At 38.4% G+C, this 26,933-nt stretch overlaps 1 protein-coding gene across 2 annotated transcripts in view; it reads left to right on the forward strand.

Annotated features, from left to right (window-relative positions):
• The window catches only part of clgn (calmegin), a 104,704-nt gene that overhangs the window by 59,643 nt on the left and 18,128 nt on the right, over positions 1 to 26,933 (forward strand). For both annotated transcript variants that reach the window (XM_039751651.1, XM_039751652.1), the window contains exons 8-13: positions 1,852 to 2,041; positions 7,803 to 7,916; positions 13,352 to 13,508; positions 17,607 to 17,822; positions 18,276 to 18,392; positions 22,220 to 22,406. In XM_039751651.1, coding sequence (XP_039607585.1) covers positions 1,852 to 2,041; positions 7,803 to 7,916; positions 13,352 to 13,508; positions 17,607 to 17,822; positions 18,276 to 18,392; positions 22,220 to 22,406 — 981 coding nt within the window. The remainder of the gene's footprint in view (positions 1 to 1,851; positions 2,042 to 7,802; positions 7,917 to 13,351; positions 13,509 to 17,606; positions 17,823 to 18,275; positions 18,393 to 22,219; positions 22,407 to 26,933) is intronic.

The raw sequence follows: 26,933 nt of genomic DNA on the forward strand, positions 1-26,933 counted from the left end.
TAATACCCTTGAAATAGGAGCAATTGTTTTCACCATGTGCAGTATAAAAATGATAATTTAGAGTGTTTTACTTTAAGCTGTAACTTTTTTTTCCAGAGTTTTTTTTTGCTGAGTTTAAGCAGAACTTTTGTGTCTTGGCTGGAGCATCTGGCGCACATTCAGTGTACAGTATTTTGTTTCCATCATCAAAACGTTAAGTTCATGTTGTCTACTATAAACTTTCAGCACAACACAATGGATGAACATTAGGTTTGATTTGTTGTCAGTACAGTTTTTTTTTTTTTATTACTTTTCTTTTTACTGTTCTGTTCATGAGCTTATCTTCCCATAAAACCAAAACACCCACCTGACTCCCACCCCCAAACTACCCAACAATATGACATATTTCCACTTAAGGCAGCTTTTTTGAAATAAGAGGTTTATAAGAGTGTGATTAGTGTGATGTTTAAATAAATGTTTTTCAGATGTTCAGAGTCTTATTGGTCCTAAACCTCTCTGAAAAACACTATTTTTGTATTGTTTGAAAGAGATACAAAGCACTTTCTTCCCAATTAGAAGAAAAAAATGTTACTTCCGCCTCACAAGTCTTTTTTGAGGCTTGAAATCTGCATTTTTTTTTAACTGACCTAAACATTTTGGGGATGATTATTTCAAACAACAGGTCAGTCTTTTAAGTAGAAGTAGTACCCATAAATATGTATTTAATTGACTAGTTACTCCAAGCTGTTCATTGTTTTTTAATAACCAAAAGACGTAAAATAAACAGTTTGTAAGATGAACATTTACCTTGAAAAAAGAAACCTCAATTTGTGCAAAAGTTAAATACTGTCATACCAATAAAAGTACTCTGAGCTTTCCAGTTAGCCTTAACTGAGCCATGTATGGCTTTGGTATGAAAAAAGCTGGAGCTCATAAGAAACACTCAAAATGATCATTTTTATACTGTCCACTGTGAATAAAACTATATCTTAAAGGTTTTTTTTTAATTAAAAGATACAATATTTATGTGCTCTAGGTGCAATTCATATATGAAGTTTCATCCAAATCAAAAGTGGTGATGCAAAGGCTGTTTGTTGAATAAAAACTAAATATTACCTTTTTATATGAAAACATCATGCAAGGTCTGTTTTCTTCAGAAATGGTAAAATTGTCTGCCTGATTTTGCTTCACTTTAATTTGCTGCTGCTAAGATACCACCCTTGCTAATTATACAATGTACTTAACTTTAAAAATATTGATTACTAAAAAGCTAAATAAATAATATTCCAATTCAAATTGTATTTTCAAAGTTACCATTTAAATATATCCCAGGGCAGTATTCAAAACTTGATGCTTAAGTTTGGCAATGTGTTTTAAGTTTACAGCAGTATGCTAAAGTGAGGCAAATGTTTTAACTTGTCAAAGATTTTGCTCCATAGATGTTGCTTAAGTCAGTGTTTTTCAACCCTTTCGCTGGAATGGAACCTTGCGCGAATGGTTACCTTGCTCACGGAACCCTGTGCAATTATCCACCAGTATGTCCTATATCATGGGACTTTTTCGGCGGAACCCTTGGCTAGCAGTCGGAACCCCGGTTGAAAAACACTGGCTTAAGTGTTCATATCAGCAGTTTTTATTTTAAGAAACATGAATTGATCTTATTTATTAAGAGTTTGTGTGCACAGTACTCCTACATTTTAAGCTATACAGTATTCACCTAATATTTTCTCAAGGCAGGTTAAGGACTGGGCAATTGCAACTGTGTACCTGGAATTTATGCTTGTTTAGCTTTCTAAAACATGTTAACATTTTGTTTCATAGTTGTTATCTTCTGTATTCTGTATTATATTTTTAACTTTGCTATCTGTTTAGTGTTAAATCCAGATAATACTTTTGAGATCTTCATTGACCAAAACAGTGTGAGTACAGGAAGTCTTTTTGAAGACATGGTTCCTCCTGTAAACCCACCCAAGGAAATTGATGATCCCAATGACAGTAAACCAGATGATTGGGATGAGCGTCCAAAAATCCCAGACCCAGATGCAAGTAAACCTGATGACTGGTGAGTCAACCTACTTTATTTATTCTTCTCAAATGTTTGTAGAGATTTTTTACATTTTTCATTACACTGCACAACAAAGTTTTTGCTTCTTGAATACTGTTGGGTGTTTCTTATAGATTTTTGGGTCCTGATCACGAATGTCACATCAAAATTTACCCATCATGTACCGTTTCACTTTTGTCATGATTTTTTCTTATATTTGTATCCAAACATTTTTGCTCTCGTAAGTGACTTAGCAACAACGGTTTGTGCAGCGTGGGTATGTCCAGGCATGGAATCAGGCCAGGTTGGAAGCTGTTTTGTGCAAGTTGACATCCTGGGCAGGTCTGAACGAGCTTGACGCTGTCTCAGCATGCTATAAAGGTGGCTTGCATACACTGATCCTGCTCATTTGGTTTATATAGATAGTCAGTGTGTATGTATAGTATCAGTAGAGACGTTTTGGTGTTGGGTGATATGTCTCGTCAATGTCGTAACAGCACGATACATTCTGCTGTATCTGTGGCGAATATATACTTGTGCCTCAGAGATGTTGGATGACTAGTGTTGTGAAAGAAGCTTATCATCTGTATTTCAGCTGCAAAATTGGTGATCAAGATAAGGAATTCACGCCTCACATTTGCTGTGCGCATGTGCTGTCAGTCTGAGAGCCTGACTCAGAGGCACTTGAAAGACGATGCTAAGTAACAGTGCCAGCGTAAATTCACACCCGATCTGACACTGTTCGTTTTGAAATAATATTGCATTAGTGTGATGATGTTTTCTGATTGGTACTATTCATATCATAAAATGATTTCTTCAAAATATCATATATTTTGTACCTATGTTGTGTTTTTTTTTTTTTTTTGGACGTCATACACCATAAGGTGCATACTAATTCTGTGTGAGCAGGAACACTCAATGAAACTGAATAAAAAAAAAATAAAGTGACGGTGAGATACGAAGAAGGCAGATTCACCAATGGTTGTGTGTCAGCATTTATCCCTCCAGATCAGAGGCTGTCCAGTTCCATTGCATCAAAACACTACTCACATCTACAGTTATTCCCAGTTTCAAATAAAAACTAACAGCGTCAGATCCCTAGGGCGGTAGTATGTAGCGTGATTGTGAGTGAGAGTATAAAAGTGAAAAAAAAAAAGGTAACCTTTACAAGTACAGTACTATAAATGTACACGGTCTGTTACAGGCGCAAACCAAATGTATGTGTGTACTGTATACTATTAAAAATAAGAGCAGCTCACTACTGAAAACAGTAAATATAGGAGGCAGTGGGGATTGAACCAGTGGCCTCTTGATTACAAGTCAGCAAATCTTACCGCTACGCCACGGAAGCTGTTGTATCGCCCTTGAACCTTTTGTGAAAGGTACATTTTTAACATTTATTATTAACACTAGAATTACCAGAGCCTACGAAAAAACTCGTAATTCCGTCCCACCTTAAATCGCTTCTTAAATCCCTTCACACCTCTCCGCCAGCGCCCTTTGTCTTCTAAATGTGCTGATAAAGAGAAGCTTGGAGCAGCCGGCTATTCCATCCCCCCACCAATTTAGAACTTGCACGAACTTCTCTCAGCTCAAGCCTTGATTGAGTATCTGGGAGTGAAGTGGAGTTTTAGAGTGGAAATAATAGATCATTTTTTGGAACACACGCATTTCATGTCTGTTCCGTTTCTACAGTAATCTGTGTCAACACATTGTTAAAACAGAAACGTTTTTTATATTCTAGTAGTAGATGACAAAATGTAGGCATAAACTATATAGTGTATGAAGCCTGAAGTCCAAATAGCAAAGAAACATTTTCACAAGAATAACACAATTGCGCTTTTATTCAAAAATATAACTGCAGAAACAAAAAGCCGCCTTAACATGCGACATTGACAGCAGTTTATTGTAACTGCCTCCGTGGTTCAATAGACTCAGCCCCCGCTTGGGAATCAAGAGGTCACGAGTTCGATCCTTCGCCCCTCTGTTTTGAGAAGTAAACTGCTCTTAGTCTTACTGTTTTAGAATAAAAGCATACATTTGATTAATTCATTTTTCATTCTCTCAGTCGCGTTCAGAATCAATCCATACAACCCCATCTGACACGGCTGTTTTCACTAAAGATGCGCTATAGCTCTGCAGTGTACCACGATGCATACTAACGCCAACCCCCACACCCCAATCCCAGGGTTCTGACAAACGCTGGCGAAGCTGCCTTCTTCGTATCTCACCATCACTTGCTTTTCTTTTTATTCAGTTTTATTGAGTGTTCCTGCCAGTCCCCGCATGTTGCTGTATGCTGTTTCTTTTGTACTCCAGGACATGCACAGGAAAGAATGGTAAAGACCAGTAACTTCGGTGCTATATGCAATCATCAGACACTCCCCATCTGCCCGTGTCGTTCAAACACAGGAACATATATTGGTGTAAAAGTATAACAAAAGTGCACTTTTATTCAAGTGCACTTTTTCCATCGCCTTTTCCTGTAAGAAGCAATGTACACACTTCTCTCTATGCTGTAGTTTCTATTACACACCTGAAAGAAAGAGACAATACATGTGAAAATATCCAGCATACAGCAACATGCGGGACTGGCAGGAACACTCAATAAAACTGAATAAAAAGAAAATCAAGTGACGTGAGATACTGAAGGCAGCTTCGCCAGCGCCTCTGTGTCAGAACCGGTGGGGGCGTTAGTATGCATCGTGGTACAACGCAGAGCTATAGCGGATCTGTATTCTGTTTCTTTTGTACTCCAGGGCATGCAGAGGAGAGAATAGTAAAGAGCAGTAAGTTTCGCGCGATATATTCAATCATCAGACACTCCCCATCTGCCCGTTGTTTTGTTATACTTTTACACCAACATACTTCCTGTATACATGCTCAAACGGGCATGCTCAAAAAATACACGTGTAATGCCATGAAAAGTGCACGCAGACACTTCATTTCGCAAACAAAACAAGTGCACTTTTATTCAAAACTACCTGTATAACCAAGAAAAAAAAGCAAGTTACAGTAGGCGATTGATACGACAGCTTGCATGGTGCAATGCTAAGAAGTGCAGATTTTCATTCCGTGCTATATAAAATAATCACATTCAAATATTAACAGTTCCCACACACCCAAGGACCGTCCTTCCTACATTTACGACACGTGTACTTGTTGCAGTGTACACACCTCTCTGTGCTATGGTTTCTATTACACTGAATGAGCACCTGACACTGTACTTTCTTCCCTGGGGAAGGTCCCGATCAGAGAATTTCCAGTTCCTGCATAAATTCACACCCGATCTGACGCTGTTCGTTTCAAATAATATTGCATTAGTGCGATTATATTTTCACATATATTGTCTCTTTCTTTCAGGTGTGTAATAGAAACCACAGCATAGAGAGAAGTGTGTACATTGCTTCTTACAGGAAAAGGCGATGGAAAAAGTGCACTTGAATAAAAGTGCACTTTTGTTATACGTTTACACCAATATATGTTCCTGTGTTTGAACGACACGGGCAGATGGGGAGTGTCTGATGATTGCATATAGTGTCGAAGTTACTGGTCTTTACCATTCTTTTCTCTGCATGTCCTGGAGTACAAAAGAAACAGCATACAGCAACATGTGGGGACTGGCAGGAACACTCAATAAAACTGAATAAAAAGAAAAGCAAGTGACGGTGAGATACGAAGAAGGCAGCTTCGCCAGCGTTTGTCAGAACCCTGGGATTGGGGGTGTGGGGGGTTGGCGTTAGTATGCATCGTGGTACACTGCAGAGCTATAGCGCGTCTTTAGTGAAAACAGCCGTGTCAGATGGGGTTGTATGGATTGATTCTGAACGCGACTGAGAGAATGAAAAGTGAATTAAAAAAAAAAGCTAACCTTTACAAGGATCATAAATTGCACCGGCTGTTACAGACTGAAATCAAATGTATGCTTTTATTCTAAAACAGTAAGACTAAGAGCAGTTTACTTCTCAAAACAGAGGGGCAGGATCAAACTCGTGACCTCTTGATTCCCAAGCGGGGGCTGAGTCTATTGAACCACAGAGGCAGTTACAATAAACTGCTGTCAATGTCGCATGTTAAGGCGGCTTTTTGTTTCTGCAGTTATATTTTTGAATAAAAGCGCAATTGTGTTATTCTTGTGAAAATGTTTCTTTGCTATTTGGACTTCAGGCTTCATACACTATATAGTTTATGCCTACATTTTGTCATCTACTACTAGAATATAAAAAACGTTTCTGTTTTAACAATGTGTTGACACAGATTACTGTAGAAACGGAACAGACATGAAATGCGTGTGTTCCAAACAACGATCTATTATTTCCACTCTAAAACTCCACTTCACTCCCAGATACTCAATCAAGCTGAAGTTCGTGCACGTTCTAAATTGGTGGGGGGATGGAATAGCCGGCTGCTCCAAGCTTCTCTTTATCAGCACATTTAGAAGACAAAGGACGCTGGCGGAGAGGTGTGAAGGGATTTAAGAAGCGATTTAAGGTGGGACGGAATTACGAGTTTTTTCGTAGGCTCTGGTAATTCTAGTGTTAAAATATGAAAAAGTTTCTGTTTTAACAATGTGTTTACACAGATTGCTGTAGAAACGGAACACACATGAAATGCATGTGTTCCAAATAACAATCTATTATTTCCACTCTAAATCTCCAGCAGTTCACTCCCAGGTAATCAAACAAGGCATGAGCTGGGAGAACTTAGTGAACGCTTTGCGACAGTGGGTGATAGAATAGCAGGCTGCTTGCAGCTTGTCTTAATCGGCACATTTACAGGACAAAAGGCACTGATGGAGAGGTGCAAACAGATTTAAGGTGGGTTGGATTTACGAGTTTTCTTGTAGACTGATAATTCTGTTGTTAATTCTGTTGAATTTAATAGCTTATGCGAAACATAAATGTGACTAAATACGTTATTGTCAGTAAACATATACATGTCTATTTCTCAGAGTTCCTACATGATGAAGTAAAACCAACACTACATTTGTGCATCAACAGTAGCTTCCTGTCATATTCAGCAAAAACGTTTCAGGAAGCAGGACTTTTCAAAAAAATTGTTGTGCAGTGTTATCTGTCATTGTTATTGTTATCTATCTTATTAACTCACAAACTTTCTGTCCTGTGCATGTTGTTAGGTTTCATAATTCCAGGTTATTTTAACTTCATTTCTGTAATTTTGGTTTTGTACCTGTGGCTGGAACATTATTAAATTTCTCCTATTGCCATCTTTGTACTTGTAATCACTGAGCTGGGCTGAGTTTAGCTGAGCTGAGCTTTGGGTGACTTGTTATCTGCCATTTTCAAAGTTCATTTAAAAGCTTTAAAGCATTTCTTTGTGCCTGCTGTGAGGCAACGAGATAATAGCCTATTGCCATATGATAAGTAACTTTGTGAGTCTGAAAGACAGGTTTTTCCACTCTCCAAAGACATTCCTGTATTGACTTTCAAGATGGATGGTGTGTATACGTCGCAGAGCACACAAATCTTGATCTTGTAGGCTGTCTCTGTTTTACCAAAATAAAACACTTTATTCTAAGAGTTTGTGCATAGTTAAATAGCTTGAGTGCACTTGTTTTTTAAACATAAGAATTTTTTTTCCAGTTTGTTGCATATGCTCACTAAAACCAATCAACAGCTTTTGAAATGATGTCATTTCTGAATTGTTCATATGTTACTTGAATTTGCACATATTCTCAGGCAGTGTCCAGTGGACCTTCAGCATTACAGAAAGCAAAAGCTGGGCATTTTTTTGGTTAATTATTTTTTTACCCTTGCAGGGATGAAAATGTACCTGCTAAGATAGAAGACCTTGATGCTGTTAAACCAGAAGGTTGGCTTGATGATGAGCCAGAGTATATTTCTGATCCTAATGCAGAAAAACCTGTTGACTGGTAATAAATGTTACAATGAATCAATGTAAAAAATGTTTACTTTAAATATAGAAGACTCATTTATTAATGCCATGCATTTTGACAGAAACTATTATTTATTAATGTGCTATTGATCTGTTGTGTTAAATTTGAAAGTGTTGTTAAATGGGCAGGTGCCTTGTTTTTGTCAATGTTATGGCATTCTACATGGTTCATCGTGTTCGTAATGTTAGTTTTAATGTTTGTCACAACCTTCCTGCAGCATTTGCAAATTGGTCTTTGTCTTATCAACTATTTTATCAGTTTTCTTATTAAGCAGAAATTCAAAAATGTTGCCAGACAGCAGACCTAATATATGGATGGGGTATCCTTAATTACGACTCTGTCTGACTCTTATGTAGATTATTTAGGTTACTTCTCACTTAGCAATACACATGCTTATAAGCACTAAGGCCAGGGTTTCGGAATGAATGAATGAATTAAGTTGATTGTGCCCACTGCTGTTAAAACACAGCATTAAAAAGAACAGTGAACAGGTCACTTTTTGTTAGAGATAAGGAAAACAGATTGAATGTTATAAATCCACAATACATATCTTCATATTTCTGAATTGCTAAATTTTGTGACACTCCTAGTTTGTACTGTTGAATGCTGCACTAGCTTCATGCCTTACATAGTAGGACTTGTGTAGTACAAAGGAGAGATTCACCACCGACTCTTACTGCGGGGTAGTGAAGGCCTTTGTATTTCTTGCAAGAATTTCCTCTATTTGAAGCCTAGTGTTCTCTGAGAAACCTTGAGGTGACTACTTTGCTCTAATGGTATGGGTCAATATATTGTATGGTTTAAATTCAACAAGGCTGGTTGTGTTCAATCAGCTGAGTCTAATTATCAATAAAAAATTGTCAGCTGTTTGAATGTGTATCTAAGGCAGCAATTTTAGGTGTTGGACAATAGTTTTATAATTGAACTTAATGTTGTACTGCTACAAATGCAAAAAACAGTATTTCTGAAACATAGAACTTCAAGAAGGCTAAGCTCAAGACAGTCACTTGAGGACATCCTAACTCATTTACATAATCTTAGCAAGTCAGAAGCAGTGAGCAGCACACTCCCATGAAGCCATTTACATAGTGTGACTTGTCCAGCAACTTACCCATGTCTCACTCCAACACAATCAAACAGGTTCAATTTTGTCTTTAGTTGTAGGGGTGCATGCATTATGCACGAGAGCTGACAACCAAAGAGTGCTCATCCAAAAGTACAGCGTGGGCCATTTATATGGACACACCTTAATAAAATGGGAATGGTTGGTGATATTAACTTCCTGTTTGTGGCACATTAGTATATGTAAGGGGGAAAACTTTTCAAGATGGGTGGTGACCATGGTGGCCATTTTGAAGTCGGCCATTTTGGATCAAACTTTTGTTTTTTCAATAGGAAGAGGGTCATGTGACACATCAAACTTATTGGGAATTTCACAAGAAAAACAATGGTGTGTTTGGTTTTAAAATGTAACTTTATTCTTTCATGAGTTATTTACAAGTTTCTGACCACTTATAAAATGTGTTCAATGTGCTGCCCATTGTGTTGGATTGTCAATGCAACCCTCTTCTCCCACTCTTCACACACTGATAACAACACCGCAGGAGAAATGCTAGCACAGGCTTCCAGTATCCGTAGTTTCAGGTGCTGCACATCTCGTATCTTCACAGCATAGACAATTGCCTTCAGATGATCCCAAAGATAAAAGTCTAAGGGGGTCAGATCGGGAGACCTTGGGGGCCATTCAACTGGCCCACGACGACCAATCCACTTTCCAGGAAACTGTTCATCTAGGAATGCTCGGACCTGACACCCATAATGTGGTGGTGCACCATCTTGCTGGAAAAACTCAGGGAACGTGCCAGCTTCAGTGCATAAAGAGGGAAACACATCATCATGTAGCAATTTCACATATCCAGTGGCCTTGAGGTTTCCATTGATGAAGAATGGCCCCACTATATTTGTACCCCATATACCACACCATACCATCAATTTTTTTGTTCCAACAGTCTTGGAGGGATCTATCCAATGTGGGTTAGTGTCAGACCAATAGCGGTAGTTTTGTTTGTTAACTTCACCATTCACATAAGTTTGCCTCATCACTGAACAAAATCTTCTCGTAAACTGAGGGTCCTGTTCCAATTTTGTTTTGCCCATTCTGCAAATTCAGTGCGCCGATCTGGGTCATCCTCATTGAGATGCTGCAGTAGCTGGAGTTTGTAAGGGTGCCATTTGTGAGTAGCTAATATCCGCCGAAGGGATGTTCGACTAATGCCACTCTCCAGTGACATGCGGCGAGTGCTACGCTGTGGGCTCTTGCTGAATGAAGCTAGGACAGCCACTGATGTTTCTTCATTAGTGACAGTTTTCATGCGTCCACATTTTGGCAAATCCAACACTGAACCAGTTTCATGAAACTTAGCAAGCAGTTTGCTAACTGTAGCATGGGAGATGGGTGGTCTCGTAGGGTGTCTTGCATTGAAATCTGCTGCAATGACCCGGTTACTGCGTTCACCAGACATCGACACAATTTCTATCCGCTCCTCACGTGTTAACCTCTGCGACATGTCAATGGCTGTAAACAAAGAGAAACTTGTAAATAACTCATGAAAGAATAAAGTTACGTTAAAACCAAACACACCATTGTTTTTCTTGTGAAATTCCCAATAAGTTTGATGTGTCACATGACCCTCTTCCTATTGAAAAAACAAAAGTTGGATCCAAAATGGCCAACTTCAAACTGGCCGCCATGGTCACCACCCATCTTGAAAAGTTTTCCCCCTCACATATACTAATGTGCCACAAACAGGAAGTTAATATCACCAACCATTCCCATTTTATTAAGGTGTATCCATATAAATGGCCCACCCTGTACAATGCGTGTAAAGCAGTGGTGAAGAATAAGGAACACAACTGTTTTATACCTCACAAGAAGAAAAGATGCTTGTCTGTCTGATGTCTTTTGTTTTACATGGCATAACAAAATGGGATAAAAGAAAATTGGGCTAAGATTGCGGCTGTAGTCATAGTACCTGTTAACCCTTAGTATAGCACCACCTCCATCATGTAGCACACTATTGACTGTCAGAAAAAGGGGGCAAATATGACTGTGCTGAAACGTTGGCATGCAGTCAGTAAATTTGACTTGCCTAGTGATTTTCATTTGTTAAAATTGAAACAGTCTAGTGGTGAGATCAGTAGCTGCAGTCAGCAAGTCTGACATGCTCCACAACTAAAACTGATAATGTGAAATTGTCTTTAACAAATGCAGTGGTGTGTATGTGTTTATGTACGGGTACCAAATGTGTTTTATTGTTATACTGGAATGATCATGTGTTATAATACAAGTAAACAATTCTAATCACGTAATGAATGCATTTCCACATTTCCATTTTTTGTAGCCATTTTTCTTCAATAATTGGGCCAAAATAATTGTGAAAAAGCAAATGTACCACACTTCTAAATACAGAGAGCACGAGATATGATCCTATGAACAGCAAAGACAAAATTGTGGCATCTTCCACATCCTCTCCCCAGACTGGCAGGCACCCTAAACAGTTTTTTTTTACCAGTGTGTGCACTTTAAATTTTTTTGGATGCAGATTCAGAGAAGTGGATTTTCAAAGTGGGTGCAAATTTATGGGTACAAGAGTTAAAAGCAAATGATAGATTATAAATATCAAGGGTTAGCAGTACTTTTACAAACCGGATTCCAAAAAAGTTGGGACACTAAACAAATTGTGAATAAAAACTGAATGCAATGATGTGGAGATGGCAAATGTCAATATTTTATTTGTAATAGAACGTAGATGATAGATCAAACGTTTAATCCGAGTAAATGTATAATTTTAAAGGAAAAATATGTTGATTCAAAATTTCACGGTGTCAACAAATCCCAAAAAAGTTGGGACAAGTAGCAATAAGAGGCTGGAAAAAGTACATTTGAGCATAACGAAGAGCTGGAAGACCAATAAACACTAATTAGGTCAATTGGCAACATGAATGGGTATAAAAAGAGCTTCTCAGAGTGGCAGTGTCTCTCAGAAGCCAAGATGGGTAGAGGATCACTAATTCCCACAATGTTGCACAGAAAGATAGTGGAGCAATATCAGAAAGGTGTTACCCAGCGAAAAATTGCGAAGACTTTGCATCTATCATCATCAACTGTGCATAACTTTCATCCGAAGATTCAGAGAATCTGGAACAATCTCTGTGCGTAAGGGTCAAGGCCGTAAAACCATACTGGATGCCCGTGATCTCCGGGCCCTTAAACGACACTGCACCACAAACAGGAATGCTACTGTAAAGGAAATCACAGAATGGGCTCAGGAATACTTCCAGAAACCATTGTCAGTGAACACAATCCACCGTGCCATCCGCCGTTGCCAGCTGAAACTCTACAGTGCAAAGAAGAAGCCATTTCTAAGCAAGATCCACAAGCTCAGGCGTTGTCACTGGGCCAGGGATCATTTAAAATGGAGTGTGGCAAAATGGAAGACTGTTCTGTGGTCAGACGAGTCACGATTCAAAGTTCTTTTTGGAAATCTGGGACGCCATGTCATCTGGACCAAAGAGGACAAGGACAACCCAAGTTGTTATCAATGCTCAGTTCAGAAGCCTGCATCTCTGATGGTATGGGGTTGCATGAGTGCGTGTGGCATGGGCAGCTTGTATGTCTGGAAAGGCACCATCAATGCAGAAAAATATATTCAGGTTCTAGAACAACATATGCTCCCATCCAGACGTCATCTCTTTCAGGGAAGACCCTGCATTTTTCAACAAGATAATGCCAGACCACATTCTGCATCAATCACAACATCATGGCTGCGTAGGAGAAGGATCCGGGTACTGAAATGGCCAGTCTGCAGTCCAGATCTTTCACCTATAGAGAACATTTGGCGCATCATAAAGAGGAAGGTGTGACAAAGAAGGCCCAAGACGATTGAACAGTTAGAGGCCTGTATTAGACAAGAATGGGAGAGCATTCCTATTTCTAAACTTGAGAAACTGGTCTCCACGGTCCCCAGACGTCTGTTGAGTGTTGTAAGAAGAAGGGGAGATGCCACACAGTGGTGAAAATGGCCTTGTCCCAACTTTTTTGGGATTTGTTGACACCATGAAATTCTGAATCAACATATTTTTCCCTTAAAATGATAACATTTTCTCAGTTTAAACTTTTGTTCCGTGATTTATGTTCTATTCTGAATAAAATATTAGAAGTTGGCACCTCCACATCATTGCATTCAGTTTTTATTCACGATTTGTATAGTGTCCCAACTTTTTTGGAATCCGGTTTGTATTTGCATCCCAATTTACCCCTTATTTTATAATGGTTTGTTGTCTTTTTAATTTGTGAGTTCATTGAGTAAAAATTGCAGATGTATTGTGTAATGTATATTTAATTATTTTAGGGATGAGGAAATGGATGGAGAGTGGGAGGCTCCTCAGATACCCAATCCAGAATGTGAAAAGGCTCCAGGTTGTGGACCTTGGAAGTACCCCATGATCAACAATCCAAATTACAAAGGCAAATGGAAGCCACCCCTAATTGAAAACCCAAACTATCAGGTATTTTTAGTTCAAAATTGATGGCAAATATATACAGTGGTGTGAAAAACTATTTGCCCCTTCCTGATTTCTTATTCTTTTGCATGTTTGTCACACAAAATGTTTCTGATCATCAAACACATTTAACCATTAGTCAAATATAACACAAGTAAACACAAAATGCAGTTTTTAAATGATGGTTTTTATTATTTAGGGAGAAAAAAATCCAAACCTACATGGCCCTGTGTGAAAAAGTAATTGCCCCCTGAACCTAATAACTGGTTGGGCCACCCTTAGCAGCAATAACTGCAATCAAGCGTTTTGATAACTTACAATGAGTCTTTTACAGCGCTCTGGAGGAATTTTGGCCCACTCATCTTTGCAGAATTGTTGTAATTCAGCTTTATTTGAGGGTTTTTCTAGCATTCTTTTTGCTTAACAGTGGTTTGCGTCTTGGAAATCTGCCATGCAGGCCGTTTTTGCCCAGTCTCTTTCTTATGGTGGAGTCGTGAACACTGACCTTAATTGAGGCAAGTGAGGCCTGCAGTTCTTTAGACGTTGTCCTGGGGTCTTTTGTGACCTCTCGGATGAGTCGCTCTCGCTCTTGGGGTAATTTTGGTCGGCCGGCCACTCCTGGGAAGGTTCACCACTGTTCCATGTTTTTGCCATTTGTAGATAATGGCTCTCACTGTGGTTTGCTGGAGTCCCAAAGCTTTAGAAATGGCTTTATAACCTTTACCAGGCTGATAGATTTCAATTACTCCTGTTCTCATTTGTTCCTGAATTTCTTTGGATCTTGGCATGATGTCTAGCTTTTGAGGTGCTTTTGGTCTACTTCTCTGTGTCAGGCAGCTCCTATTTAAGTGATTTCTTGATTGAAACAGGTGTGGCAGTAATCAGGCCTGGGGGTGGCTATGGAAATTGAACTCAGGTGTGATACACCACAGTTAGGTTATTTTTTAACAAGGGGGCAATTACTTTTTCACACAGGGCCATGTAGGTTTGGATTTTTTTTCTCCCTAAATAATAAAAACCATCATTTAAAACTGCATTTTGTGTTTACTTGTGTTATATTTGACTAATGGTTAAATGTGTTTGATGATCAGAAACATTTTGTGTGACAAACATGCAAAAGAATAAGAAATCAGGAAGGGGGCAAATAGTTTTTTCACACCACTGTATTCCTCATTTCGGAAACATTTCATAATAAACATTTTTTGTAGTTTTTTAGATAAAAGTAAATGAAAATAACAAATAACTAACAACTAACAAACTGTCTTCATATCAAAAATGGTTTTAATATCCATATAAACTCATCTGAAATTGAGCACCATTGACACCATGAACTGCAATATGCATTAAAAGTACAGCCAGCCTTAGGATTCTGATTGAGTACCTGGCCAGAAAAGTCAAATCGGGATATTTAAAGTCTATAGTTATCCTAGTCTTTTTTCTCCAAAGTGTCATCAGTGAAGATGAAATGGTAAGTGACGAATTGATTATTTTCTAATTATCTTCTTAGCATCTCAACCATGTTTGTATAATATTTTTATAAAATAAACTAAGAACAGTGAATGGCTGATAGTGACTAGGTCTTGTTGTGGAAAAAAAACTTTCCTCTACATTGAAATAATAATATTGAAATATATCATTCTCGAAGACCAGATAAAAATGCAGAATGATTCTTTATTTGTACATAGATATGCACAAATGTCTCAGTCAATAGAGTAAGCAATCAAGAAAACAATCCATTTCCCTTTATACTTTCCTATTACCATTACTTTATGTAATACATCATGACATCTGATTATTAATATGCAGAATTCTATCATTTTAGCTAATCGACTTCAGCAACCAGTAATGTTGTATACAAGTCGATTATTCCATTATTCTAAACTTTGCTTCGTTAATGGGGGTGTCCTACAGGTTTTCCCATTGATTTTATCACAGCTTCATAATAGAGGTGTTTTGGGTATCTTACTTGTTTGTTCTTGCTTTTTAAGGGGGTGTTCATTACACATATACTTCATTCTAACCATAGCAACTACTGTATCTTAGTGGCTCCTCTAGACGATGCAAAAGCTTCAATGGCCTGAGTTTTAAGCCGCGTTTAGTTAACCCTTCAGTCCTTTTCCTTATGCTTTTAATAATCTATTGTTAGAACATAATTTAAGCATATGTTTATATTAATTTGTAAAAAAAATCATCTATTGATTAAATATATTTATTGTATAGTCTCAGTTTTGCTTATGAGTTTAAAAAAAAGGTTCTCACCCTTTAACATACTATTGGTAATAGTAATACATTTTATTTAATAGGCGCCTTTCTTAGCACTCAAGGTCACCTTACAGTGAAATTAAACAACAGTAGTAAAATAAAAACAGGGAATGATAAATTAAAAAGCAATAATTAGCAAACAAACAAAGATAACAGGCAGTAACAGTGCATAATGCACAATCAGTAAGTTTTGAGGACAGTTTTAAAATGTGATATTGAATCAAGCTGACGAATATGAGAGGGAAGAGAATTCCATAGTTGAGGAGCACTATGAGAGACGCTCGAGCTCCCATAGCACAGAGTTTGATGTATGGTACAAAAAGTAGAGCTGCAAATGAGGATCTGATTGAACAAGAGGAAGTGTAAGTCTGGAGGAGATCAGTGAGGTAGGGGGGAGCAAGACTGTGGAGAGCTTTAAATGTTAAGATTTACTTAACATTACTTAAATTGTATTTTGTATTGTATTCTGTACTTAACAGGGAGCCAGTGAAGTTGAGAGAGAATAGGTGTAGTATGTTCAGTGGATTAAGAACAGCAGGTTATTATGCTGGCAGCAGAATTTTGAATAAATTGTAAGCAATGGATACGTTTTTGTGGGATGCCAGATAGAATAGCATTACAGTAATCTAAACGTGAGGTGACTAGGGCATTAACCAATACTTCAGTTGCGTAAGAACAGGACGAAGTCTAGAAATGTTTCGGTGATGGAAGAAGGCAGTCCGAGAAACATTACTTACAGTATATGTGGTCCCTGGGAGTAACAGTATTACATCTTAACATGCATATTGGAATAATAAAAAGCTGCCAGACTAGGTGACCTCTTCTGGAAGGGCACGTGATTCAAAGAATTTGGTGTCTTACATCATTATAAAAAACTTGCCAACATCTATCATTGTATTAACAGTGGTGTTAGCTTCATCAGAGGAAAATTCAATATTCTACAAAATATAAGCTAAGGCTACTTCTGTGCTGTGAGTAGAATGAAAGCCAGGCTGAAATGTCTCAATTATATTTTTAAGATAAGATTCCATTTGTATGGTTGCAGTTTTACTCCTAAACTTGAGAATCAAAAGTAAAATTGGAAATTGGTCTCTAATTATTAATGACTATGAATTATTTGAACCTGATTTATTTAATAAATATCTAAGAATGTTTGCTTTAAAGGAGTCAGAATAATGCCTAATAATGATTATGCAACTACTGAAAGTGAGTCTGCTAATTAGTTTGTTTGGTCATAAGGGGTAGATAGTTTCTTTTGGAAATTGAAAATAAGGTCTACTGTTGTGTAATCACTTTAAATTTAATGACGTGTTTTGTAAAAGTAAAGATGTAACGTGATACAGTACTATTACATTTGTAAGCAGACTGCTGTAACTATAATCTTATGGTGTCTAAATTATTTTTGAAGAAATTCATAAACATTGCTATTAACATTTTAATTAAAACTGTCAGTCATTTTGGATGTTTTTGTCAAGTTAGCCATTTTGTAATTACAGGTGTGTGCATAAATAGCGCTTATTTTAAAAGTTTGGCATCGTGCAATGCACACCAATCCAGGCAGGTTTTTATTAAACATCTTTACATTGGTTTACTTTTAACCACTTAGAAACATTGTAATTTCTTTAAAAAGAGTGCTATTTCTCTTCCATAATGACAACAAAGAAAAAAAAAACACAAAAACATTTTCATTTAACATATTGACAACATCTGAAGTAGAAATGAAGACTGCTACATGGATTATAGCCTAGGAGAAATCCTCATTGGTTTTAAAAATAACATAGAACTTTACTTTTTTTAATTATGGGAAATAATTTCAGAAATGCCTTTTTTGTTCCTGAACAGGGAATATGGAAACCAAGAAAAATCCCAAATCCAGATTATTTTGAAGATGATAATCCATTTGGCATGACACCATTCAGTGCAGTTGGTTTAGAACTTTGGTCTATGACCTCTGATATCTATTTTGACAATTTTATTATCTGTTCTGAAAAAGAGGTTTCTGATCGTTGGGCGTCTGACAGCTGGGGAATAAAGAAACTGGTGGCCAGTGCAAATGAGGTATGCAAGAACACAATTTTATTTACCCAAGTTTACAAACCTTAACAATTTTTCATTTTAATTTGGGTTAAATTCAGAGTTCATTATGTTAAGTATAACTGAAGCTGCAAGTTGGTTTGTTAAATGCAATATGTAGGGCAATGAATTTATTTAAAGATTTGTTAATGTAGACCACAGTGTTTGTAGAGGCCATATAGTATAGGTGGTGCATATTCCTTCACCTTTGCTTTGTGTCATACTTCTAGTTTTTTTTCATTCTTTTTCTTGTTCCAATGTGCAAAATTAAAGTTGTTCTTGGATGCTTAGATTTTTATCTGATACTCTTTTCAGTCATAGAATATTTTGACAGAGAACAGAAACACAAATGTTATTTTGAGTTACCACATGTAACTATATTATGTTTTAGTAAGGTCAGTGTTTTTTATTTTTTTGTCCTTCTTCCATTCTTAACAGCCTGGAGTGTGGAGTCAGTTGATCAGTGCTGCAGATGAACGACCTTGGCTTTGGATAATTTATATTCTGACTATTGCTTTGCCTGTAGGGTTGATTGCGCTATTCTGCTGGCCCAGGGTAAGCACAGTAAATGTATGTTTTTTGCTGTAACACCACATGGTATTTATATTGGAGTAGTTTATACATACAAATTAGGAAAACAATATGTAAGAACAAGGGAAGTCACCATTCCACAGCAGTACACAGAATAACCAGTAATACAAATGCACTGAGGGACAGAGTATAATCTAGTGAAATGAATATAAATGAAAAAATGTGTGTAAGAAGTTAAAGAGGTAAAGTATTGAGCATGGGGCCCAAGTAAACTTGTAAGATGTTACAGCTTTTTTAGGATTATAAAATGGCAGCCTACAAATTGTAAAATTAATCTAGAACTTGATCTTAACTGTATGTCCTGCTGAGAAAAGCACAGGTGATTATTTACAGAGCTAAACTGGGAGAAGTGTGTAAAAAATTTAAATTAAAACTAATAAAAAATGAACTTGGCTACCAAATCTTAACAAGAGATAAGAATTGAAGTTGAAAAAACAGGGAAAGAGGTCAAACCAAATGAAACTCATGAGAGTATTTTTTTTTAATTTATTTAGGAGGTTTGTATCCTCAGATCAAATAATGAAAAGAACCCCCAGCCAACCACTTATCCTGTTGCACCGATTACCTGGGGGTTAAAACAATAGAAACCACACCCTTAGCAAAGCAAGAAGCGGCGCGGAAATGGCTCTCAAAACGACCACAATAGAAGGACCTAAAAATAGTGTTTCAACATTCACATGAAACCTAATCCTGACACTTTGAAATAAGCAATATTATGGAAGATTAGATACATCTATACAAAATAAACTAATACATTTTCTTTTCAGCATTTTGTTTCCTTTGAAACTTGTTTATTAGCTGCCTAATAACCATGCTTTCTGGTTGAATTTGTGTATTATCATTATTATGCTCTTGTGTTAAGATTATAAATCATGTGTTCAAGCTTATATCATAATCAACCATGATATGCTTCAATGTGTGAATCTAATAAAGTCCTATAAATACTAAAGTTTTGTGCATTTTTAGGAAAGTTAGAAAAAATGGTAGTTAGTTGCATTGTGTAATTTGAATTTAGAGAAAACAGTTTTTTTACACATATGTGTAGCGCTTAGTAAATATTGTTTATCTGTTGCATTAAAAGTACCTATGCCATTCTGGGGTTTTTATAGAATTTATTGACATAGTATCTGTTTATTATCTATTGGCCAAACGTAGGGGTTTGTTGGTTTGGGTTAAAATATGGCCTAAGTGTAATTAGCATACATCACCACCAAATAAACATTACTGTTTTAAAACGTCTTACCAGATTATGTAATTACCCTGCTCACAAAGAAGCTTCACTCCACTTTCCACTTTATTTAATGTGGGTAAAAATTCTAATACACCAACCTACAAAGACTAAGCTACTGTAACCTTAACTGACTGTAGCTACCCTGAATAATTCCCTAGGCCATTTGAGACTACATTTCCTACAGAACGCTATGAATCTTTTAGTGGGTCATGCCTGTGGGTCACACACTGCTTCAGTTTTGTAATAACATACCTAAACCATTTAACATAGCTGCTCTGAGGTCCACACACTGTCACAGGCAGTGAGACCCATTTTCGCCACTTTTTGTGATTTTTATCATTTTACTGTATTTTATTATTTGTTTTCTTTTTTTGGTTACTACCTTGAAATTATGAATATAAATGAGGATGGGGATGTAGAATGACAGGTAAAATCAACAGATTTGTAAGGATTTGGCTCTTGCTTTACTATATCTGACCTGTGTAATGTCTGTAAAAGTGTCCTGGCACTCATTTGTTACTCTTTAGAATAAGTCACTATTTTCTGTTGGACCATAACTTAATTTTATGAGGTGCAGACAAATATATTGTGTATCTTATGATGTAATATAATACAATAGAATGCAACTTATTTTTGTACAGCACTCTTCACTTAGTGCAGACACAGAGTACTATAAAAAATTCTTAACTAAAACAGAAGTATAGATTGTATTAATTACTAAAAATAGAATTGTACATCTAAAGATACACATTTGTTACAACAATATAGAAACTGATAAACATAAATAGAAATCAACAGTATCTGTTCATTAATTAATTGATGAACTATGACAAAAATGAAAATTGTAAGAGAGACAGTTAAAGACAAAATCAGATGCAGTCACAGTCCTGGAAACCTCGGCCTTTACCTCATCTTGGCATTCTATAGCAGAGTTTGTGCTGGGCCATTCAATCTGATGAGGTAATCTTTTCAACTGATGATTCCAACACTCCTTTATCAGAGATGATTTTTCCGTAGGCAGGAGATTAGCTTGGCAGTAGAGCAGTGGCATCAAGTGCCACATCAAGATATTGAGAAGAGAAACATAATAAAGAAGGGTTAGTAATGGTTTATAAATATTGTATTACTTATTTTTGTCCAAATGACTAACAAACAGAAATGCAACTAGCAGCCATAGTCAGGGTATGCCAGACTGAAGTAGCGAGTCTTCAGCCTTGTATTTAAAGGCTGCTCTTATATTAGCAGGCTGATCATTCCACAGTTTAGGGGCCCTGTAACTAAAAACTTAGCCTCCATTGTTATTTTATTACTTCTATTAATTACAAGTATGCCAGCATCTTGAGATCTTATTGTGTTCTCTGGTTTGTAAGTAATAATAAGTTCAAATAAGTAAGCAGGGTCTTGGCTGTGTTAAGTCTTTATATGTTAAAAATAGGATTTTTTTTTAAAGCAGCCCTAAGCTTAACTGGGAACCATTGCAAGAACTTGAAAACTGGAGTTATATATTTGTACTTTCTTGTTCTTGTAATAATTCTCACAGCAGTTTTTCAAGTTAACTGAAAACTGCATAAAGAAGGATCTGAATAGCTAGTGAATAACACGTTGTAGTAGTCAAGCCAATTACAAATAAATACATGAATTAATTTCTCTGTATCCTGCGTATTTAGAAAATGTCTTAATTTTACTAATATTTTAAGATGTTTTGGATAGTTTTGTAATGTAATTATGTTCCCAAATTGAATACTGTCCAAATTCTCATTGGATATTCTGTCAATGGGTTGACAAGCAAGAGGGTAGGGTAGAGACAGCCTTGGCAGGGCAACCCACCCACATTAAAGAATCACTTTAAGAAGACTTGTTTTAATGCCAAGCATATCAAAAAAAAATCTTGCTATGCAAGTACATGGGCTGAATGGCACACTGCAACTTTCTTGAGCACATTCTACAAAATATCACACAGTTTTTTTTAAGCATTTTTCAAGCTAGCAATACACATGTAGACAGGATTGGTAAACCTCCATGTCCTCACAAATATCTGTTCAAGAGCAAATTGGCATTACCATTCCAGTAAACCATAGAAGTGAAGCAGGTTATACTAACTTTTTTACACAACTGTTTATGCTGTGATATATGCTTTGATTAAAAAAATAGTAAAAGAACTATGAATACTAGTGAGTCATATTTCCTCTCCATAGTAGTTTTAATTGATCAAATATGAGCAACTGTAGCCATGTGAATATGAATACATTTTTTACTGTTAATATATAACTGTTGTAATTATATTATGGTAAAAGTTTTTTGCTTTAATGCATTAGTAATCTGCAGTATATCAGTCTTGTATAAAATTTCAAATGAGCAATTGAATGTGTATTTTAAGTTATTTGGTGTTAGTTGTGTTTAAGCAGTGGTGTCCAAAACACAAGCTCACTTTAGCTACTTGATGCTATGCTGTTTGTTGAAGTACCCTCCATACTAGGTTACTGTTATATTGTGTTATTTTATCAATGCAATATTTAATTTTATCAAGTTGTTTAAACTTGAAACGTCTAATATTTTGTAGAAAGCAGGCAGTGCATCTCTGCTTAAGAAGACAGATGCTCCTCAGTTGGATGAGAAAAGGGAAGATGGTGATAATGAAGAAGAAATAAAATTGGATGAAGCAGGTAACACAGTAGACCATAGTGTGAAGGGAAGAGGCATGCTGGAGAGCCATGACGAAGAACTTCTGGTGGATGCCTCAACGAAAGGTCAGTATATATTTTTCCTTGAAATATTAAAATGTTTTCCTGATAGGTAATATTTTAAATAGTAATGTATTTTATTCCTTATTAGATACACTTTTGTTTTTCTGCCTCATCTTGTACCAACATGCATTCCTTTCTTCATTTTCCTTTCTAGTAGAGTCATGCTTCAAGCTAACAAGTAAATTTTAATTCTTCATGTTTAGGTGTGTTCCAAAATTTTAAATAAAGGTGATGTTTTTGGTAGTGTTACTACCATTGCCTGACTCAGTAACAGCAGATTGTACTATGAAGAATTCTTCTCTATACAGTCATATGAAAAAGTTTGGGAACCCCTCTCAGCCTGCATAATAATTTACTCTAATTTCAACAAAAAAGATAACAGTGGCATGTCTTTCATTTCCTAGGAGCATCTGAGTATTGGGGTGTTTTCCGAACAAAGATTGTTAGTGAAGCAGTATTTAGTTGTATAAAATTAAATCAAATGTGAAAAACTGGCTATGCAAAAATTTGGGTACCCTTGTAATTTTGCTGATTTGAATGCATGTAACTGCTCAATACTGATTACTTACAACACCAAATTGGTTGGATTAGCTCATTAAGCCTTGAACTTCATAGACAGGTGTGTCCAATCATGAGAAAAGGTATTTAAGGTGGCCAACTGCAAGTTGTGCTTCCCTTTGACTCTCCTCTGAAGAGGTGACAGCTTGGGATCCTGAAAGCAACTCTCAAAAGATCTGAAAACAAAGATTGTTCAGTATCATGGTTTAGGGGAAGGCTACAAAAAGCTATCTCAGAGGTTTAAACTGTCAGTTTCATATTTAAGGAATGTAATCAGGAAATGGAAGGCCACATGCACAGTTTAGATAGATAGATAGATAGATAGATAGTCAGTCAGTCACAAAAACGACCATAAGAAATTGAGAAGGTTTGGGACAGCCACCTGTATACTTTTTCCCATCTGCAGTCAAAAGAACAGACATGTTCACACAACCGAGTCCAAAACAGAACTGACTTAGTATACACAAGATGGCTGCTTTAAAGGCCAGTATGTCATCAGGACATTACATTGTTGGCTGCCTCATAGCCGGGCGGTATTTTCCTAGAATGGTCTGCAAGAGATCGAGTGGGAGAATTAGTGCACTTCGCCACCCCCTTGTCTGGCGTGGAATTACATGTACTCAAGCCCTTTAGTTGTCTCCTAAACACGCGTGTGTGACAATAGATAGATTGACACATACTTTATTAATCTCCAAGGGGAAATTCACATGCTCCAGCAGCAGCAAGTCAAGTCAATTTGGGGAGCCATGCACTGGTACAGTGCATTACCGCACCCACTATACAGTGAAACAACTCTGGATCCCGGCAGACACGCGGTCCAGTCCCACCCTCCGGAAATGACCCTCTATCTGCTGCAGCCAGGTGTTACGTGGGCAACCCCTTGGCCTGGTCCGGCCACTTGGGTCCCCAACAATGAGGATCTTATGATCCGGATCACTCTCAGGGAAATGTGCCACATGGCTGTAGTGCCGTAACTAATGCTCACTCACAATGCAGGTAATGTGCCTCATTCAGGACGCCATGAGCAACCGCTCATTCAACACAAAGTCAAACCAAAGGTACCCAAGGATTTTCCGGAGAGACACAGTACCTAAGCAGTCCAGTCTTCGTCTCAGGTCACTGGATAGCGTCCATGTCTCGCAACCATATAGCAAGACAGGAAGCACCAGGACTCTAAAGACTTGGACCTTCGTCCTTTTGCATATATACCAGGAGCAACACACACCCCGGGGCGGCACGGTGGCGCAGTGGGTAGCGCTGCTGCCTTGCAGTTAGGGGACCCGGGTTCGCTTCCCGGGTCCTCCCTGCGTGGAGTTTGCATGTTCTCCCCATGTCTGCGTGGGTTTCCTCCGGGCGCTCCGGTTTCCTCCCACAGTCCAAAGACATGCAGGTTAGGTGGATTGGCGATTCTGAATTGGCCCTAGTGTGTGATTGGTGTGTTTGTGTGTGTCCTGCGGTGGGTTGGCACCCTGCCCAGGATTGGTTCCTGCCTTGTGCCCTGTGTTGGCTGGGATTGGCTCCAGCAGACCCCCGTGACCCTGTTTGGATTCAGCGGGTTAGAAAATGGATGGATGGATGGACCACACACCCCTTTCCAGCGACCTCATGACACCCCCATGCTCTCCCAATCCGTCTACTAACTTCATAGGAAGAGTCACCTGCCAAGGTAAGTAAACCTCTCAACAAGGTCAACACTCTCTCCAAAAACACACACTCCTGATTGCTGTGCCCAAGAGGTCATTAAAGGCCTGGATCTTGGTTTTTATCCAGGACACTCGCAAGCCCAAACACTGAGACTCCTCGCTCAGTCTCTCTAGCGCCCCGATCTGAGCCTCCATTGACTCTGCGAAGATCAGAGCATCATCAGAAAAGTCAAGATCTGTGGACCTTTCGTCACCAACAGATACCCCACGACCTTGCCCAACTCCAAGTCCATACAAGCATTGAACAGAGTAGGAGCAAGAACACACCCCTGACGAACCCCAGAATCAACTGGGAAAAACAGAGAGGTTTTGCCTCCACTCTGCACATCACTGACAGTACCAGTGTACATACCGGGCATGATATCCAGCAACCTCTAGGGGAACCTGTGAATCCTCAGGATGTCCCACAGGGCAGCTCGATCAACCAGCAGCAGCATACTGATGAAAACAATATTAATTAAAGAGTGATAAAAATGCAAGGTGGAGAGTACAAGGCAGGTATAACAGTATAAAATTGTATAGTGTTATTTACCCCCCCGGGTGAAATTGAAGAATCACATAGTGTTGGGGGGTAACTATCTCCTCAGTCTGTCAGTGGAGCAGGACAGTGACAGGAGTCTGTCGCTGAAGCTGCTCCTCTGTCTGGAGATGATACTGTTCAGTGGATGCAGTGGATTCTCCATGATTGACAGGAGCCTGCTCAGCGCCGTCGCTCTGCCACAGATGTCAAACTGTCCAGCTCCGTGCCTACAATAGAGCCTGCTTTCCTCACCAGTTTGTCCAGGCGTGAGGCGTCCCTCTTCTTTATGTTGCCTCCCCAGCAAACCACCACATAGAAGAGGGTGCTCGCCACAACCGTCTGATAGAACATCTGAAGCATCTTATTACAGATGTTGAAGGAAGTATAGCCAGCTCTGTCCTTCTCTTGCACAGAGCATCAGTATTGGCAGTCCAGTCCAATTTATCATCCAGCTGTGCTTCCAGGTATTTATAGGTCTGCACTCTCTGCACACAGTCACCTCTGATGATCACGGGGTCCGTGAGGGCCCTGGGCTTCCTAAAATCCACCACCAGCTGTTTGGTTTTGCTGGTGTTCAGTTGTAGGTGGTTGGAGTTGCACCATTTAACAGTGTCCTTGATTAGGTTCCTATACATCTCCTACTGCCCACTCCTAATGCAGCCCATGATAGCAGTGTCGTCAGCAAACTTTTGCACGTGGCAGAACTTCGAGTTGTATTGGAAGTCCGATGTATATAGGCTGAACAGGACCGTAGAAAGCACAGTCCCCTGCGGCGCTCCTGTGCAGCTGACCACAGTGTCAGACCCGCAGTTCCCGCAACGCAGATATTGAGGTCTGTCTGTAAGATAGTCCACTATCCATGCCACCAAGTATGAATCTACTCCCATCTTTGTCAGCTTGTCCCTAAGGAGCAGAGGTTGAATGGTGTTGAAGGCGCTAGAGAAGTCCAGGAACATAATTCTTACTGCACCACTGCCTCTGTCCAAGTGGGAGAGGGATCGTGTAGCATGTAGATGATGGCATCCTCCGCTCCCACCTTCTCCTGGTATGCAAACTGCAGAGGGTCGAAAACTGGGTTAGACCCAGGTCTGGCAGGCCAAGAAAAATATAGGACCGGCATATGCACAGGATTTTAAGAATGGTTACAGACAACCCACAGATCACCTCCAAAGACCTGCAAGAACATCATGCTGCAGATGGTGTATCTGTACATCGTTCTACAATTCAGCACAATTTGCACAAAGAACATCTATACGACAGGGTGATGAGGAAGAAACCCTTCCTGCACTCACGCCACAAATAGAGTCGCTTGTTGTATGCAAATGCTCATTTAGACAAGCCAGATTCATTTTGGAACAAAGTGCTTTGGACTGATCAGACAAAAATTGAGTTATTTGGTCATAACAAAAAACGCTTTGCATGGCGGAAGAAAAACACCTACTACCTACTGTCAAATTTGGTTGGAGGTTCCATCATGCTACGGGGCTATGTGGCTAGTTCAGGGTCTGGGGCCCTTGTTAAAGTCGAGGGTTGGATGAATTAATATCAAAAAATTTTTCAGGATAATGTTCAAGCATCAGTCACAAAGTTGAAGTTGCGCAGGGGTTGGATATTCCAACAAGACAATGACCCAAAACACAGATCGAAATCTACAAAGGCATTCATGTAGAGGGAGAAGTACAATGTTCTGGGATGACCGTCACAGTCCCCTGACTTGAATATCATCGGAAATCTATGGGATGATTTGAA

The sequence above is a fragment of the Polypterus senegalus genome, chromosome 4 (assembly GCF_016835505.1).
Source record: "Polypterus senegalus isolate Bchr_013 chromosome 4, ASM1683550v1, whole genome shotgun sequence".
NCBI lineage: Eukaryota > Metazoa > Chordata > Cladistia > Polypteriformes > Polypteridae > Polypterus > Polypterus senegalus.